Source organism: Gnatocerus cornutus, unplaced genomic scaffold (genome assembly GCF_029298725.1).
Source record: "Gnatocerus cornutus isolate USDA-ARS CGAHR unplaced genomic scaffold, icGnaCorn1.1 ctg00000023.1, whole genome shotgun sequence".
NCBI classification, from domain to species: domain Eukaryota; kingdom Metazoa; phylum Arthropoda; class Insecta; order Coleoptera; family Tenebrionidae; genus Gnatocerus; species Gnatocerus cornutus.
This window is the reverse complement of record NW_028275375.1, coordinates 1777043-1796106: the sequence shown is the minus strand read 5'-3', so window position 1 is coordinate 1796106 and position 19064 is coordinate 1777043. Positions and strand designations below refer to the sequence as shown.

Here is a 19064-nt window from a genome sequence, read left to right as displayed (position 1 = left end):
TTTAAAAGCGTAGCGTTCGCAGCGCGGTAGCGACTTTTGGAACTAAACAAGCGAAACTACGGTTCTTCGAGTCCGATTTTTTAGTCACTTTGTAGTGGTCGGAGCTGTGGTGGTGCTGAATCATAGAGACAAATTTTCCCTTCAATTTAATTTTCTCTTGGTTATATGAAGTGGTGAAGAGAAGAATTGAAGATGGTTCTAGCGGAAAAAAACAACGAGAATGCTCGAAACGGGCGGCGAAGTCGGGGGCCGAGTCCCAATGGTCACGTCCAAGACTCCACAAGCGAAGATGAGAGTTCAGGTTAGCGTTCTCGCCCTTTGAGGGAATTTCAGGGTTCCTTTTGGTTTCTGTGCGAGTTTGATGGTTTTTCCAAGAACGAAATGCTTTGTTTGGAATTTAAAATGAATCATAGCGTTGCTTCATAGTTGCTTTTGTAGTTCCAGTAGATAAGATACGAGTCGGACGAGATTACCAAGCTATTTGTCCGGAGCTCCAGCCGGAAGCCCAACGAAAACCGGAATTGCTGGCCGACAGAGCCCTACTTGTGTGGTCACCTACTGAAAGTATCCCCGAATCTAAACGTATGTTTGATAGCCCCCCATTTCCAGACTCTATCATTTGTGATTATAGTGGAGGACTACATCATCTTGGCCAAAGACAAGTATGGTTACAACGGCGAACAAGCTCTTGGGATGCTGTTCTGGCACAAACACGACCTGGACCGGGCTGTGCTGGATCTCGCCAACTTCACACCTTTCCCAGATGAATGGTCTGTTGAAGACAAAGTTCTGTTTGAGCAAGCCTTCCAGTTCCACGGGAAGAGCTTTCATAGAATTAGACAAATGGTAATCATCCCCTTTATTCACGTCTCAAACTAATGAAAAATTCAGTTGCCAGATAAAAGTATTGCCAGTTTAGTCAAGTATTACTACAGTTGGAAGAAAACCAGATCAAGAACCAGCCTGATGGACAAACAGGCACGTAAGTTGAACACTCCTAAAGAAGAAGGGGCTGCATCAGAGGCCGGTTCAGAAGGAGGCTCAAACGAAGAATCAGATCATGATGAAAAGGTAGGGTTAGCGTTAATGGTTTTAGCGTGGTTGCATGGTCGTTGAGTGGTATGTCTTCAGCTGATCTGTAAAGTATGCCTTGATGGTTACAGCAAAGATGAATTAAAACCAAAGGGTCTCTCACTTTTTAAATATTGTTAAAGGCGATACAAGCAGTGTAATAGCAATCTGCAATGCTTGTTAGAAGTTCTGGCTGTACTAAAGCTTCTTGGGCTCAGATTTTGTGGTCTAGTAACACTTTCTCATGCTCAAGAGCTTGAAGACACTTTGTAACAGCGCCGCCATGTCCTCGTGTTGTTAATTTTTAAGCGAGGTCCTCCTAAATCCTGAAGGTGTAGGCGCATTTTATTTATCCCTTCAACTGTTGTAAACGTATATACAGGGCGATGAAAAAAAGGCGCCCATGCTATGTATCATGTTGTAGCTAATTCTTTCCTGAGCCCAAAATTGAAAACCTGGACGAAATTTGTGCTTTTTAAACTAAGCTTTTTTTTATAAACGATCAAACTGTTTGGATATTTTTTTTATAATAATTTCATAGTTTCTTTCACTTTTAAAAGTACAATTTCTTGGATTTATAGAAAATTTTTCATGTTGCAACATTGCAAAGCTCTCAGTATTAGTTACTTAGTTACTTAGACTGCCGAATGTAAAATTTTATTAGAAAAAAATTCATATTGTGAAAAGGAATGAATTTAAATTAATTTTGCTTTGATTTCTGAGATGGTTTAACTGAAAAGGACATATACTTCCACTTATAGGCACCTTTTTTTTATCACCCTGTATACGTTTTGTCATTTTTCTCAGAAATTGCTAATGATAAGAATTTGAAATTTTGGGGACAAAAGTAGGCTGATAAGACGAATCGATTAAATAGGTTCACATTTAGGTGACACTTCCGGTAATGCCAACTTGCTCATTTTAAAATGGAACACCCCATATATTATTATATTTTCAGATTTTGCATCCAAATTAAGGGTGACTTTATGTACAAGGTTAATGTTTCTGGCATCAAGAGCGGTTCTGGAATTCCTGCCATGCACGATTAAATAAGCAAGACTACTACTTCCGGCATAACCGGAAGTGTCACAAATATGGGAATCTTGTCATTCGATTTGTCTTATTCGCTTGTTTTTGTTCCCAAAATTTCAAATTCTCATACTTTGTAGTTTATGAGAAAAATGTCAAAACGTACAAGGTGTTTATAAATGTTTCTAGCATCAAGGGTGGCTATGAAATGTCAAAGAAATTTGCCGCTTATTACAAATGTGGGTTTTAGATTTTTCAACTGATGCTACAAACATTTGTAAACCCCTTGCATATATACGTTTACAACAGTTAAAGGGTTGAAGCTTTCGTGTTTTTGGAGGATCTTGGCCGTTTGGAGTGTGGGAAAGTGCCTACTACAGTGTGGTGGACCCGGGCGCTGGCGCTGTAGTAATAAAATGTCCAGAGATGAAAACTCGTAACTAATTGTAGACCGAAAGAAATCGGGGCTTGGTTTTGCAGTAATGGATTATCTTACAGAAATGGACAATACATCGTGGCATTCGTCGTAAAAGCGGTTCACCAAGTCGTACGGGTCAACCTCCCGACGAGAACGCTACTCAGGTAGTGAACCCTCAATAGATATTGCACGCCAAATCAGCCTAGCAAAATCGTAAAATAACGACAGGTCATCTCATGTGACGGCTTTCTGTATCATGCCTCCATTTCCGTTTCATCTCATTCTGAGAAGCGACATTGACTAACCTGTATGAGCATGTCTTTGCTGCAGTGTGCGTTGCCTAACGTTTTATTCCATCCATTACATGCATACATACACGCATCTAGTTTAAAAAACATGTATTTAGATATAGAGGATCCGTCGCGATCATCACTGGGTGTTTTTCTCTCTTCTTTTTTTATTTTTTCATATTGGGATATGGTCGGTATGATTGTTGTATGTGTGCAGGGTGAGGGTGGCGCGTGCTCTAACTGCGGAGTCGCCTGTACCGTCACGCAAGTGACGTCCAAGGGGTCCCTCTGTAATTCCTGCTACCAACACTGGAGGTACGTATCAACCCCCACACAATCCAGCTATTCTGCACGAGCCGTGGGTTTCTCGGGGGTGTTAACTGCAGCCCCCACGTAGTCCCCGATATTTTTTCTCGCGAACATTCACGAGCAAACCCCGGCTTCCCCCGTTTGGTGATGCCCCAAACAAATGTGCGTTTTCCACTTTTTTTTGCCGTCATCGCCAAACCCTAGACACAATGTGTTTAACAACGGTCCTCTTTTTCGCTTAATAGTTGGCTTTAGCTGAAAATGAGTGATCATGTTTGACCATAACGTGTAATATTGGCATGTACAGACGAACCGGATTGTTGCGGCCCACATCGGGGCCGACGGGTGGCAAGCGCGGGTCCCCCCTGGGTGGACGCCACAAGCGCAAGCCCCCTCGCGGCATGTACATCAACCACGACGATCTGGCTGCGATGGCGTCAGGCAACGCGGGTGTGCTCATGCTTAAGGCGATGGATCGAGAATTAGATTCCCTCCAGAGACAAGTGAGTACCAATCCACCACACATAAGAAACATGAACACGTCCCATTTTGCTTTGTATTGTATTCTTGCCTGCTTGCATTGCAATGCCAGAATTCGTCTGTGGTTGATGATTGGGTAGAAGCCGCGGTGTGGATCTTTGCATGGGAGAGAGGGCACTGCCAGCATGCTGAAATGTTACGAGGGTTCACTATGAAAGACAAGACGGAGATATTTTTTTTATTTAATTCGATGTGTTATCCGCAAAGGATGTATTGACCATCTGTGCTACCAACTGTAGTCATACTTTACATGCGTTTCCTTTATATAAAATTATGTGACGTCACTTTTTGATGCATGTTCCACCCTGTATGTATTCTCTTACAGCCGTGGATCCACAAACAAACGCGAAATTTGATGGATCACACCAAGTTTTGGCAAAAATGCGTTTCGGCAGCAATCCCACCATCAGCAGAGCGATAAAACTTGATTTTAATCATCGCTCTGATGATTAGTGCATTGCTGCCGAAACGCGGGTCCTTTGCTACCATCAGAGGGATGATTAAAATAAAAAACTTTTTTTTCAAAAGTCAAAATTTCTGCAATTTTGAGTTCGTAATTTTGAAATTTTGCTCACTTAAACAACAGCGCATGTTCATTAACTAAGCCAAATTTCAAAGAAAAACATTTGAAAATATAGGAGTTATTGGAACCAGAAGTAATTTTTTAAAAGTCAAAATTTCTAAAATCTGTTATTTAGGGTCTCAAATTTTGACTTTTTTGCACTTAATTATTTGATATTTGTACGCAATTTCGGTACTTTCGAATCATTTCGCAGTTAATAAACTTGAGCGGGTTTTTACGTGCGCAAAAATTAAAGATTATAAACCAAAAACTTGATTTTTTAAACGAAAAATTTTCATTATTCTTCGAGTGCCACAACTTAGGATTTTTCGGATTTTTCTCTCTGTGATTTGAAGCACTTAAGCTTCAGGAGTTCCATAGATGAGCAGAAATTAAAAATCTCGAACCCAAAATAGTAGATTTTGGTAAATTTATCTATTTCTAAATAGAATTTTCTTTATTAATTCTTTAAAATGTCATAACTTCGGTACTTTCGGACCTTTCTCTTTGAAATTTAAGGCATTTAATGAGCTCTAGTGGTTTTTTTAATGAGCAAAAATTCAAAATTATCAACCCAAATTTGAAAATTTTGATTAAAAAAAAAACAATTTTTTTTATTATTTTTCGAAATGCCATAACTCCGGTACTTTCGTATCTTCCTTTTTGATATTTGATGCATTTAATAGCCTTGAAGCTTTTTTTAAGTGAGGAAAAACTCAAAATCGTGAACCCAAAATTGCAGATTTTGGCAAATTTGAATGTTTTAAAATTCAAAATTTTCCATTTATTCTTTTGAGTGCTGTAATTCCTGTACTTTCTAACCTTTTTCTTTGAAATCTGGCGAAAATATTGAACTTCGGCGATTTTTGAAGTGAGCAAACATTAAAAATCTGAAACTGAAAATTTGAATTTTTAACTTTGTCAAAATTGCATTTCGACAGCTATCCGACCATCACAGAGCGATGATTAAAACAAAAAAACTTGATTTTAATCATCGCTCTGATTATTCCATTGCTGCCGAACCGCGGGTGTATTGCTACCATCATTGCGATGATGAAAATAAAAAACCTTTTTTTCAAAAGTCAAAATTTCTGTAATTTTGAAACTTAAACAACAGCACACTTTTTTTGAAAATACAGGAGTTATTACACTCAGAACTCATTTTTTTAAAGTAAAATTTTCTAAAATCTGCCTTTTTGGGTTCATCATTTTGATTTATTTTACAGATTTAACATTCTTTAAAACTAATTTTCTGAAATTCCAATTTAGGCTCCAAAATTTTGATTTTTTTGCACTTTAAAACAACTCGAGCTCAAGAAAATTGAAAAAAAAAATTTAAAAACGTTGGGATTTTTGACAATTTTGGTGTAAAATTTTATCCTTGATTAACAAATTTGCCAACAAACTGCTCGTTTTTGGTTATTAAAAGTCCAATTTGTTTCAGATCCAGCAGAACAAACAGAATATAAGTTCCTTGAAACGAAAGCATTCAGACTCCATAGAAGATCTCCGTCCAAACACCGATAACTCGTCACGTATTAACGCCCGTTGGACAAACGAAGAACTGTTATTAGCAGTCCAAGGCGTCCGCAAGTACGGGAAAGACTTTAAAAGCATCGCCGAAGTTTTGGGAAATAAAACTGAACACCATGTGCGCACGTTTTTCGTTAATTACCGTAAAAGATACAATTTGGACAATGTTCTAAAAGACTGGGAGAAAGATAACGGACCGTTACCGGATGATAACGGAGACGTTAAGATCGAATTGGAAGATTCCAATACTGATAATGATGTCATTTGTATATCACCGACTCCGAGTAATAAGAAAGAAATGAAAAACGGCAAAGTCGCGCAAGTTAGCAAATGATAAGTGTTTCGGTTGGATAAGTAGTTGTCGTTCTCTGATTTTATTTTTAATAAAATGTTGCATCCAACATAAACAATCATTGTAAATACTCTAGTTTTAGTGTAATGTTCTTATGAATGAATTTGCATTTTTAAACGAATCCTGGTATTGGATATTTACAAGTTTTGCGTTGGCCATTAGATACCGTAGTTTATAATCTTACAGTACAGTTATTTTGTTTGAAACACTGCAAAACGAATTTTTTTATTTTTTGACTGTACATATTTTTATACCAAATTATAATTGAAGCTAGTTTAGATGTAAATATTTATAATGGCCGGATCTGGATACTATAATTGAAAAATATTTAGTTATTCCTCGCATGCTTAATCTAAGAGTTGTTACAATTGAGACTCGTCTCTGTATATAAATTTTGTACTGTTGAGAAGAGACTTTTTACGTTTTTTTTATAAGTTTCGAGGCGTCGTTCTGATGTAAATAGGAAAGTAGAAAGAAACTAAGAAAATAATTTATAACTATTTATTTCAATTTTTATGTTTTTCATACATCTTATATAATATAATTGAAAAGTGTAAAGTAATTATAATTTTATTTTATTTCCCCATTGTCTTTATTGTTTTGCACGTAAATCATATTAAGTAATGTCATTAGGATAGACTTAATTGTATTAATAATAATAAAGATTTATTCGATACTTTGCAGTTCCATCAACCTTGAGAAAGATCTATAAAAATGAACCTATCATTTAAAAACAATTTGGTGCGAACTATCTACCACTATATCTAAAAAATAGCAGTCTTCTAAAAACCAACGGTAGAAGTCACTGACTATCACAAACCTACCTCGATCTTACCACGGTACCAAAGCAAAGACCTCCTAGACAATATCATTATGTACAGTTTTATTTACACATTAAAAGTACATTCATTTAACAATCTGCACATTACTTTCACAGGAGGAAATTTTCCTCTTCTTTATCTTCCGAAACATAAGTTCTACCACATTTCGCCGATAGCTGTGTGTAACTGTCACCTTGCAATAGTCCGATTATAACGACAGTCATGTTATCACAACCTAAACCTGCCATTTCGCAATCAGGCGCTAGGCAGGTCATCATTAGGCTTTCACAGATTTCTTCGGGTTCCATGCCGGACGCGATGCGCTCTCTGACGAAGGCTACCACTTCCTCGTTGGTCATGACGTCCCAAATTCCGTCGCAGGCGACCACGATGAACTCCCACTCGCCGGTTATTTCGTGCACTTGCACTTCCGGGTACGCTAAAAAACGGAGAAATTAAATTCGTGCAAATTTTAACATTAGATTTATGCAGAATTATTATAATTGTACGCGATTCCGGTACTTCCGACTCATTTCGCTGTTAATAAACTCGAGCGGGTTTTTGCGTGCGCAAAAATTAAAAATTTGATTTTTTTTAAACACAACTTCGGAACTTTCGGATTTTTCTCTTTGAAATTTGAGGCATTTAATGAGCTTCAGAAGTTCCTTAGATGAGCAAAAATTCAAAATTGTGAAGCCAACATTGTAGATTTTGGTAAATTTGTCTTTTTTTAAGTAGAAATTTTTTCATTAACTCTTCAAAATGCCATAACTTCCTTTAATAAACAAAAATTCAAAATAATCAACCCAAATTTGCAGATTTTTGAAAATTTTGACTAAAAAAATATAAATTTTTTAGTGCCATAACTCCGGTACTTTCGTATCTTCCTTTTTGATATTTGACGCATTTAATAAGCTTGGAGCTTTTTTTAAGTGAGGCAAATTTGAATCTTTAAAATTTTTCTATTCTTTTGAGTGCCGTAATTCTTGTACTTTTAAAACCTTTTTCCTTTCAAATTGAGCGAAAATATTGAAGTTCAGCTATTTTTGAAGTGAGCAAAAATTTTGAAAATTTGAATTTTTAAAACTGGAAAAGTTTTATTAGAGCAATAACTGTGGTACTTCCGGTTGTTTATCTTGGAAAATTGGTACACTTAATAAATTCCTTAAATGAGGAAAAATTCAAAATTGCTAATTTTGGTACATTTTAAACCAAAAAAAAAAATGAAAAAAATTACTATTTATTCTTTCAAGTGCCGTAATTCGGGTATTTTCGAGTCTTTTTCTTTGAAAATTGGCGTAAATTATGAACTTGAACTACTTTTAAAGTAAAGTGAGGAAAAATTCAAAATTATAAACCCAAAATTGCAGATTTTGGCAAATCTTAATTCAAAAAAAAAATTGAAAAATCTACCATTTATTCTTTTAAGTGTCGTATTTCCGGTATTTTCGAATCTTTTTCATTAAAATTTGGGGCAAATAATGAACTTGAACTAGTTTTGAAGTGAGCAAAAACTGAAAATTATCAACCCAAATTTGAAGATTTTTGAAAATTTTGACTAATAAAATATAAATTTTTTAGTGCCATAACTCCGGTACTTTCGTATCTTCCTTTTTGATATTTGACGGATTTAATAAGCTTGGAGCTTTTTTTAAGTGAGTAAAAACTCAAAATTGCAGATTTTGCCAAATTTGAATCTTTAAAATTTTTCTAATTATTCTTTTGAGTGCCGTAATTTTTGTACTTTTGAACCTTTTTCTTTGAAATTGGGCGAAAATATTGAACTTCAGTTATTTTTGACGTGAACAAAAATTTAAAATCTTGAACTAAAAATTTCGAAAAATTGGAAAAATTTTATTAGAGCAATAACTGGTGGTACTTCCGGTTGTCTTTTTCTTTGAAACTTGGCACAAATAATGAGCTCGAACAATTTTTGAAGCGAGGAAAAATTCAAAATTGTGAACTAAAAATTTTGCAAATTACCGAAAATTTGAATTTTTAAAAATGGAAATATTTTATTATTTTTCGGAGTGCAATAACTCCGGTACTTCCGCTTGTTTATCTTGGAAAATTGGTACACCTAATAAGCTTGGCCTGTTCCTTAAATGAGGAAAAATTGAAAATTGCAAATGTTGGCAAATTTTAAAGAAAAAAAAATTGAAAAATTTACTATTTATTCTTTTAAGTGCCGTAATTCCGGTGTTTCCCATTCTTTTTCTTTGAAATTTGGCGCAAATAATGAGCTTGAACTACTTTTAAAGTGAAGAAAAATTCAAAATTATAAACCCCAAATTGCAGATTTTGGCAAACTTTAATTCAAAAAAAAAATTAAAAATTTACCATTAATTCTTTTAAGTGCCGTAATTCCGGTATTTTCGAATCTTTTTCTTTAAAACCTGGCGCAAATAATGAGCTTGAACTACTTTTAAAGTGAGGAAAAATAGAAAATTATTAACCCAAAATTGCAGATTTTGGCAAATTTTTATCCAAAAAAAAAAAGAAAAATTTACTATTTATTCTTTTAAGTGCCGTAATTCCGGTGTTTCCCATTCTTTTTCTTTGAAATTTGGCGCAAATAATGAGCTTGAACTACTTTTAAAGTGAGGAAAAATTCAAAATTATAAACCCCAAATTGCAGATTTTGGCAAACTTTAATTCAAAAAAAAATTTAAAAATTTACCATTAATTCTTTTAAGTGCCGTAATTCCGGTATTTTCGAATCTTTTTCTTTAAAACCTGGCGCAAATAATGAGCTTGAACTACTTTTAAAGTGAGGAAAAATTCAAAATTATTAACCCAAAATTGCAGATTTTGGCAAATTTTTATCCAAAAAAAAGAAAAATTTACTATTTATTCTTTTAAGTGCCGTAATTCCGGTGTTTCCCATTCTTTTTCTTTGAAATTTGGCGCAAATAATGAGCTTGAACTACTTTTAAAGTGAGGAAAAATTCAAAATTATAAAAGCAAAATTGCAGATTTTGGCAATTTTTTATCCAAAAAAAAAAAATTACTATTTATTCTTTTAAGTGCCGTAATTCTGGTATTTTCGAGCCTTTTTCTTTAACATTTGGCGCAAATAATGAGCTTGAACTACTTTTAAAGTGAGGAAAAATTCAAAATTATAAACCCCAAATTGCAGATTTTGGCAAATTTTTGTCCAAAAAAAATTGAAAAATTTACCATTTATTCTTTTAAGTGGCGTAATTTGGCGCAAATAATGAGCTTGAACTACTTTTGAAGTGAGCAAAAATTCGGAGTACCATAATTCCGGTACTTTCGAATCGTTCGCTTTGAAACTAGAAAAAATCGTGTACTGCACTTTTGAGTTAAACCGAATTTTAATCACTCGTGGACTCGCATCCAACTCATGCGTAAACAATCCTCTCGTGCTAAAAATCCAAGTTCCCTCACTCATTGAGCAATGTACTATTATCGCATCCGACTCGCCTGATGCTAAAACGTACGACTTCTGCCTCTTGTTCCATAAATAACAATTTAATAACCGCAACCGCAACAATCTTAATTTCCATCTGGACTTGTTCTACCACTCCATGCGATCTACATCCGTTTATAATTACTGTATAATTAGCACGACTAATGCCGCCTTTTTAAAGCTTGATCGAAATTCACAGTGTCAACGGTCGGCACGCTATTTTCAGCGCCACTCGTTCCATGAACAAAAATACTGCATACGTTGGTGTTAAAAATACTACAAAACAGTCGATATTATAGCAACTAGACTAAATATAGCCGTTACATTTTTAAATACCACAATTAAAATTTACTCGAACTGAATAAATAAAACCGCTCGACTTTGTCGTGTTGACTTTGGATGATATTTTCGGTAAATATTGTGACAAGGAAATATTTTTTCATGGCCGATGTTCAAAGTTATTACCGTAAACATTTTAGGGTTTATTGCGAGCAATTAAGGCGAGTTATTTCTCGCATTGTGTTTTACATCCAGAGGATTTTCCGCCATCAGGAAGTTTTCCTTCTCTTTGCGTCACGTATCGACACGTTTATCACAGAGTCTATTGATTATCTTGTTTACAGAAGAAGTACACGTGGGCTCACCTGCAAACACTTCTTTTGGTGTTAACAAGTCATGAGGAAGTCGTCGAAAATCGACGAAATTTGAAGCTAAATGACGATTTTCTCTATTTTCAGGCAAAGTAGAGGTCGAAATACAACAAATAGTGAGTTTTTCTTATTTGTTTCTTTACCATTAAAAATACCAGATTTTTTTATATTGCCTTATTTATATTTTTATATTAAAAAAAAAATTCAAAATTAGTTGGAAAACAAATATGCGCCTTTTGTTCAAATGCTTACGGCTTATGGTTGATTAAGTTCCAGAATATAACGCTGTTTTTATCACTGTCAGCTTGACGTCGCGACGCCCAAGAAGTGAAATTTAGAGTTTTAGTGGAAACACTCGCTAATCCTTTTTTTCAACATAACTGATAAAAAAGTCTCCGTTTTTAAATTTGAGAAAAAACAAAAGCGAAATTGTTTAAACTAATAAACGAACAGTCCAAACGTCAAAATCGTGAACCCAAAATTGTAGATTTTGGTAAATTTTTTTTTAAAAGGAAAATTTTTCATTAATTCTTCAAATTGCCATAATTCAATACATTCGAACCGACCTTTTGAAATTTGAGGCATTTAATCAACTTTAGGAGTTCCTTAAATGAGCAAAAACTCAAAATTATCAACCCAAAATTGCAGATTTTTGAAAATTTTGACAAAAAAAATATCAAGTTTTTTTCAGTATTTTTCGAAGTGCCATAACTCCGGTACTTTCGTAACCTTCCTTTTTGATATTCGACGCCTTTAATGAGCTTGGAGCTTTTTCAAGTGAGGAAAAACTCAAAATCGTGGACCCAAAATTGCAGATTTTGGCAAATTTGAATTATTCCGTAATTCCTGTACTTTCAAACCTTCTTCTTTAAAATTTGGCGAAAATATTGAACTTCAGCTATTTTTGAAGTGAACAAAAATTCAAAATTTTGAACTAAAAATTTCGCAAATTTTTGAAAATTTGAATTTTTAAAATTGGAAAAGTTTTATTTGAGCAATAACTGGCGGTTGTTTGTCTCGGAAATTTGGTACACTTAATAAGCTTGAGGTCTTCTTTAATTGAGGAAAAATTCAAAACTATGAACCAAAAATTGCAGATTTTGGGAAATTTTAATCCAAAAAAAAATGAAAAATTTACCATTAAATCTTATCAGTAATTCGGGTATTTTCGAATCTTTTTATCTGAAACTTGGCGCAAATAATGAGCTCGAACTACTTTTAAAGTGAGCAAAAATTCAAAATTGTGAACTAAAAATTTCGCAAATTAGCGAAAATTTGAATTTTTAAATATGGAAATGTTTTATTATTTTTTTGGCAGTGCGATAATTTCGTTAGTTCCGTTTGTTTATGTCGGAAAATTAGCATATTTAATTAATTGGTTGAGTTGTTCCTCAAGTGAGGAAAAATTCAAACTTATAAACCACAAATTGCAGATTTTGGAAAATTTTAATCCGAAAAAAAAAATTAAAATTTTACCATTAATTCTTATCAGTGCCGTAATTCGGGTATTTTCGAATCTTTTTCTTTGAAACTTGGTGTTATGAGCTTGAACTACTTTTGAAGTGAGCAAAAATTCAAAATTGTGAACTAAAAATTTCGCAAATTACCGAAAATTTGAATTTTTAAAAATGGAAATGTTTTATTATTATTTTTGGAGTGCGATAACTTCGGTACTTCCGGTTGTTTATGTCGGAAAATTAGTACCTTTAATAAGGTTGAGTTGTTCCTTAAGTGAAGAAAAATTCAAAATTATGAACTCAAAATTGCAAATTTTGGTGGCAAATTTGAATCTAGAAAAAATGAAAAATTTACCATTAATTCTTATCAGTGCCGTAATTCGGGTATTTTCAAATCTTTTTCTTTGAAACTTGGCGCAAATAATGAGCTCGAACTATTTTTGAAGTGAGGAAAAATTCAAAATTGTGAACTAAAAATTTCCCAAATTACCGAAAATTTGAATTTTTAAAAATGGAAATGTTTAATTATTTTTTTGGAGTGCGATAACTCCGGTAATTCCGGTTGTTTATGTCGGAAAATTAGTACATTTAATAAGGTTGAGTTGTTCCTTAAGTGAAGAAAAATTCAAAATTATGAACCCAAAATTGCAAATTTTGGTGGCAAATTTGAATCTAGAAAAAATGAAAAATTTACCATTAATTCTTATCAGTGCCGTAATTCGGGTATTTTCAAATCTTTTTCTTTGAAACTTGGCGCAAATAATGAGCTCGAACTATTTTTGAAGTGAGGAAAAATTCAAAATTGTGAACTAAAAATTTCGCAAATTACCGAAAATATGAATTTTTAAAAATGGAAATGTTTTATTATTTTTTTGGAGTGCGATAACTTCGGTACTTCCGGTTGTTTATGTCGGAAATTTAGTACCTTTAATAAGGTTGAGTTGTTCCTTAAGTGATGAAAAATTCAAAATTATGAACCCAAAATTGCAAATTTTGGTGGCAAATTTGAATCTAGAAAAAATGAAAAATTTACCATTAATTCTTATCAGTGCCGTAATTCGGGTATTTTCAAATCTTTTTCTTTGAAACTTGGCGCAAAATATTGAGCTTGAACGACTTTTGAAGTGAGCAAAAATTCAAAATTGTGAACTAAAAATTTCGAAAATTACCGAAAATATGAATTTTTAAAAATGGAAACGTTTTTTAATTTTTTTGGAGTGCGATAACTTCGGTACTTCCGGTTGTTTATGTCGGAAAATTAGTACATTTAATAAGGTTGAGTTGTTCCTTAAGTGAGGAAAAACTCAAAATTACGAACTTTGGCGGCAAATTTGAATCTTGAAAAAACCGGGCAATTTGTAGATAACTACAGGGACAGTATATTTTCTAAATTTCAGTTTTCTAGACCAAACCATTTTAGAATGTGACCGCTCTTAATAGTGGAGAAATCGGCAGAACTCGATGGATCAAACCGGACTTTTTCCAAAATTTGTTGCCTGGTGTTATGTAAACAAGAGTGACAACCGAATGATAAATGTTAATACACCGCTATCACTGCCAAATAATTTCGAATTCGCGTAACATCTGTTGAGCACATTCGCGTGACTTTTTAAAAATAAAGTTAATATGTCCCCAAACCCGCACAATTAATTCCGGGCGGAAACTCTTTACAGCAACGCAATTATTTGCTCTCTTACTCATACATCACTTCTGATCTAAATATACTATTCATAAAACGCTGCATAAATATTGACAGTGCCTGATAAACACTCGAGCGATTTTATTAAAGTTTACCTGTAACGATCTGTTCTTCAGCGGATTTTTCTTCGTTCCTCTTGAAAATAAAGTCGCCCAAAGCCCTCGACAGCGCCAAATTTCCATTGACTCGGTTATCAAACACGCTGCCGCCTGCGGCAACTATTCTATCGTGTTCCTCCTTCTTGTAGGGCTTGTGGTCGATAGAAAGGGGCTCTGCTTTCCCTCCAACGCTTGCGACGGCTCTAGAATCCCCCACGTTCGCACAATACAAAAGATTGTTCTTAATGATTATAGCCACAGCTGTAGTGCCTGAATGTTCGTTTTTCAACGCCTCCTCGTCGAGCATGACTCTGTCGATCTCAAGGAAGGCCTGTTTCATCCCCTCTTCGATGTCGCCCCTTTTGTATTCGTCCCGGTTCGCGATGAACTTGTGAAGGTGCTTCCCCGCGTACTCGGAAATCTTGGAGCCCCCATGACCATCATAAACTGCGAAGAAAGCCGCGTCGCGGTCATCCGGCAGCGACAAGATGTGCGTATGGGAGTCTTCCATGTTGATGCGCCATCCTTGCATGGAACTCGAGCCCACTTGGAAATTGGCGTTTTGGCAGCATGCGGTGTTTTTGGCAGTCACGGGTTCGGACAAAGTTTGACCCATAATAGTACACCTGCAAGAAATTCGCACGTTTTTCTACCGCAAAAAAACTTAACCTACTTACTCAAAACTGGACTCTGAACTTTTCGTGTGTTTTCATTAGCATACTTGTGCTAAATCGGCATGTTCTTCGTGGATAATTAACACGATTTTTGATCACGAGATTTTGCACGCAATATTTAGGTTAATTCGACTGCAACTGAAAAAAATTGACGGTTGTCATTGAAGTGTCATTTGGGCAGACGGGCAACAACAACACGGACGAAAAATCCCTAAACCATCAAACACGCGCAAGCCTCTCCTACTACAACACGACCACCCCCAAACACCCCAAATCGAACTTCTTCGTGTTCGAAACCCCAAAACTACTCAACACGTTATCACTTACCTCCCCGTTCCAGAAACTTCACGCTACAACTGGGGAATTTCGCGTCTGACTGTTGGTACTAGCGTAAGATGGCGTCCGAGAAACCCGGGAGCGTTGAACAAGGTAAGGAATTTTTCCACAATTATCCAGAAATCCCCGATTTGTTTCGGGCGAGATGGTCACCAGGGGGTTGTTAACACAAAGGGTGGTTGTAATCGGTAAAAATCCCACCCCCGGGAGTGGGGTAAAACGGCAATTTCCAACTGTCAAACTGTCAAAATCGTAATTGATTTGTTGCATTCTTTTAGAGGAAGAGTCTCTGGCGGAGCTCGAGCAAACTTTGTTGAGCATGGAAAATCTGGATCGAGCCTCTCCAGAAATATGGCCCGAGAAATGTAAGTAAAACAATTTGAAACTTGCGGGCTAAAAGTCGTTTCTTCCAGATCCAGAAATGACGAGATTTATTAACAGTTTCACGCCCCCGAGTGCGGTAAAATCGCCGTATTCCAAAGAACTGAGTCAGGATGATCAGAATTATTTACACCGTGAGTGTTTTGGTGCGATAACAATGAAATTCTCACAGTTTTTTGATAGAATTGGCCGCTTTGCCCACAGCTGGTCTCATCTCAAAAGTGAAGGAACTGCATGATATTGCCTATCAGTTAGGGGTGGAAGAATCAAAGGAAGTTCTGCGAGGGAAATATTTAAATTTGTTTAAGTCAAGGAGGCAGAAATGATGGTTTTAGAGTCCTGTTAAGAAGGATGTGGTAACAGTTGTAAATATTCTATTTTTATGAACTGTATGGTTGCATTTACTTAATGTTTACGATTTAAGGAGACTTGTTCATGTTAATGAGTACAAATTTACTATTGTGAAAAAATAAACGAAATGTTCAGTACTTTGAATTTACACCTTTTAAGATCTTCGCGTTACTACGACTCTGAGGAAGTTTAAATGCAACCAGTAATACACAACTTGAAGAAGTGAAAAAATTGCAGATTTTGTGTAGTTTGAGCCTTCAAATTACCTCAATGAAGAACTTTATCGATTTTGGACAAAGAATTGGAACAAATATCAAATTACCCATGAAATAAATATTTTGGGTTGCATTTCAGATTCGCCAGGATTATAAACTTAAAAATTCAAGAAAAACTAAGAATAAAGACAATTCAAAACTTAAAGTAATAAAAATCATTTCTTCTAAATTCGTGGAAGAACTTTTAAAACTGAAACCGATGAAACTGGAGCGTCGATAACAAGTAATGAAAGGCTCGGATACGGATGAAGAATCGTCTGTGTTATATAAGAAGACAGGAACTTTGAAGTTCACTCAAAGAAACGCCAAAGGTTAATGAAGCGTTTATTTCTTGTAATAATTGTAATTTTTAGTGCTCACGGACTGTGCAAATTGTATGCAAAGAAGTTAAGATGGTAAAAAAAACTGTTAGATTCTTCCTTGGTTAAATTGCGGTTGTTATTGTGTCCTCAAGTACTCTAAAAAATCTCTAATTAGAAACTTTTTCTAAGGAATTTCTAAAGGATTACTGACATTTTTTACTACTCGTGTAACAACTAAATGGCCAAGAGTTAAAAACGTGTTTATTATCGCGCTATTAGAAAGCAGAGATCTCAACTTTTATAATGACGGTTTACATTAAGGGAAGGGCTGTAGTTTGGGGAGTTTTAACGCCACAGCAACCAAATTTGGGGAGGGTAATAATTTAGACTTGCTTATTAACTGTGCTAAATTTCAAAATTTTACATAGACCAGAAGAGAAAATTTTTAATTTTTGAGTTCGAGATTTTGAGGATGAACCGAAAATGTCTGAACAAATACGTTATGGTTTCTAACTTTCGTAATTTTAACGACACAACAACCAAATTTAGGGAAGTTACTAATTTAGACTTGGTTACTGACTGTGCCAAATTTCAAAAATATCGGGCAGAAGCGACTGATTCTAGAAATTTTAATTTTTTGGATCGAGCGGAAACTGCGAAAATTTTTCATCAAGGGTTGTAACTCTGGTAATTTTAACGGCACAGCAACCAAATTTGGGGAGGATACTAATTTAGACTTGGTCATTAACTGTGCCAAATTTCAAAATTATAGAACAGGTGTGACTGATTTTAGAAATTTTTACTTTTTTGAAAAACCGAAAACTGTGATTTTTTTATTAAGGGTTGTAACTCTAGTTATTTTAACGTCAAACAAACGAAATTTAAGAAAATTACTCACTTGGACTTGCTTATTAATTGTGATAAATTTCAAAAAATTTTATAGACCAGAAGAGACAAAAATTTAAATTTTTTAGTTCGACATTTTGGGGATAAACCGAAAATTTCTCAACAAATACGTTATGGTCTCTAACTTTAGTAATTTCGACGACAGAACAACCGTATTTAGGGAAGTTACTAATTTAGATTTGGTTACTAACTGTGCCAAATTTCAAAAAAATCGGGCAGAAGCGACTGATTCTAGAAATTTTTCTTTTTTGGATGGAGCGGTAACTGCGAAAATTTTTATCATGGGTAGTAAGTCTGGTAATTTTAACGCCAATGCAACTAAATTTGGGGAGGTTTCTAATTTAGACTTGCTTATTAACTGTGCTAAATTGCAAAATTTTACATAAACCAGAAAAGACATAATTAAAAAAAATTGATTTTGACGATCAACCAAAATCTTGCAACAAATAAGTTTATCTTTATCTTTAGTAATTTTAACGCCACGACAATGAAATTTGGAGAGGTTACTAATTTGTGTTTAGCCAGTAACTGTGCCAAATTTCAAAATTATAGAGCGAAAGCGACTGATTTTAGAAATTTTTATTTTTTGGATGAACCAGAAACTGCAAAAATTATTCATCTAGGGTTGTAACTTTGGTAATTTTAACGCCAATGCAACCAAATTTCAGGGGTTTACTAATTTAGACTTGCTCATTAAGGGTGCTAAATTGCAAAACTGTACATAGACCACAAATGAAAATATGAGTTTTTTTTTGTGTGTGAATTAAACACTCCTGAACAAAAGCGTTAAGGTCTCTGGTAATTTTAACGCCACAGTAATGAACTTTGGGGAGTTTAGTTACTTAGAGTTATCAACTGTGTCAAATTGCAAACTTGTATGTCAAACAATATAAATTTTAGGATTTTTTTATTTTAAAGATGGCGCAAAAATTAAAAAAAAAATATTTGAGCTTATAACTCTTGCAATTTTAACGCCACAGCAGTCAAACTAGTAGAGATTAGTACCTTGGAGTTGCTTATTAACTACACCAAATTGCAAAATTCTAGAACAAAACTACCAAATTTAGGAATTTTTTGTTACTTTTTCTCAAATATTTTGGCATAAATAATTACGTTTCACTGATGTATTACAAAATTTGGACTGATTTTGACCAAAAAACAATAAAACGTCACTGAATCTTGACCCGATGGAGCTAAACGACCTTCGAGTCAGAATCAGGAGACAATCCTAATTTTTTTTTAGCAGATTTAAACTCGACTAATCTCCGCAAAACGGAAGCCTAAGAAACAGGTAGACCCGCAGCCTCGAATTCAATAGCTCCGTTACATCAGCAGCAATGCATTTTTTACGTTCCGGTACAGTTTATTACCCAACATTTAATTCCTTCCAAATGAGGCAAATCCTCCTTTTTGCGTTCCAGAAAGAAAACGGACGGAAATCGACATCCTCCTCTTCCGCTTTGAATGCAGTATTTTCCTCAGAATTTCTACTCAAAGACCTATTTTCAGTCCTAGAATGTATCACCTTTGACACACCATTGCACGACGCAGGTAAACCGCTCATCTTTCCTAATTAT

The 19064-nt window shown here is 34.8% G+C and overlaps 3 protein-coding genes across 6 annotated transcripts; 2 read left to right on the top strand and 1 right to left on the bottom strand.

Annotated features, from left to right (window-relative positions):
• Window positions 1–50: 50 nt before the first annotated feature.
• LOC148166298 (REST corepressor 1-like) lies at window positions 51–6780 on the top strand. 2 transcript variants are annotated; one of them, XM_088049329.1, is made up of 8 exons: window positions 51–301; window positions 439–582; window positions 632–846; window positions 892–1071; window positions 2599–2682; window positions 3026–3123; window positions 3425–3620; window positions 5664–6780. In XM_088049329.1, the coding sequence occupies exons 1-8, from the start codon at window positions 193–195 to the stop codon at window positions 6084–6086; spliced, it is 1449 nt and encodes a 482-aa protein (XP_087905455.1). In that variant the 5' UTR covers window positions 51–192; the 3' UTR covers window positions 6087–6780. The 2 variants fall into 2 exon arrangements, with proteins under 2 accessions (XP_087905455.1, XP_087905456.1); XM_088049330.1 differs by lacking the exon at window positions 2599–2682.
• On the bottom strand, window positions 6592–15353 carry LOC148166297 (putative protein phosphatase 2C T23F11.1). Of its 3 annotated transcripts, XM_088049333.1 has the most exons (4): window positions 15264–15350; window positions 14940–15074; window positions 14260–14888; window positions 6592–7364 (listed from the first exon to the last, which is right to left on the bottom strand). In XM_088049333.1, the coding sequence occupies exons 3-4, from the start codon at window positions 14876–14878 to the stop codon at window positions 7036–7038; spliced, it is 948 nt and encodes a 315-aa protein (XP_087905459.1). In that variant the 5' UTR covers window positions 14879–14888; window positions 14940–15074; window positions 15264–15350; the 3' UTR covers window positions 6592–7035. The 3 variants fall into 3 exon arrangements, with proteins under 3 accessions (XP_087905459.1, XP_087905460.1, XP_087905458.1); XM_088049334.1 differs by lacking the exon at window positions 14940–15074 and having other exon boundaries at window positions 15264–15353; XM_088049332.1 differs by lacking the exon at window positions 15264–15350 and having other exon boundaries at window positions 14940–15216.
• On the top strand, window positions 15275–16148 carry LOC148166296 (protein lin-52 homolog). Its single transcript, XM_088049337.1, has 4 exons — window positions 15275–15365; window positions 15551–15637; window positions 15686–15787; window positions 15837–16148. Exons 1-4 carry the CDS (start codon window positions 15332–15334, stop codon window positions 15977–15979), a joined length of 366 nt encoding a protein of 121 aa, XP_087905463.1. The 5' UTR covers window positions 15275–15331; the 3' UTR covers window positions 15980–16148.
• The last annotated feature ends 2916 nt before the right edge of the window (window positions 16149–19064 follow it).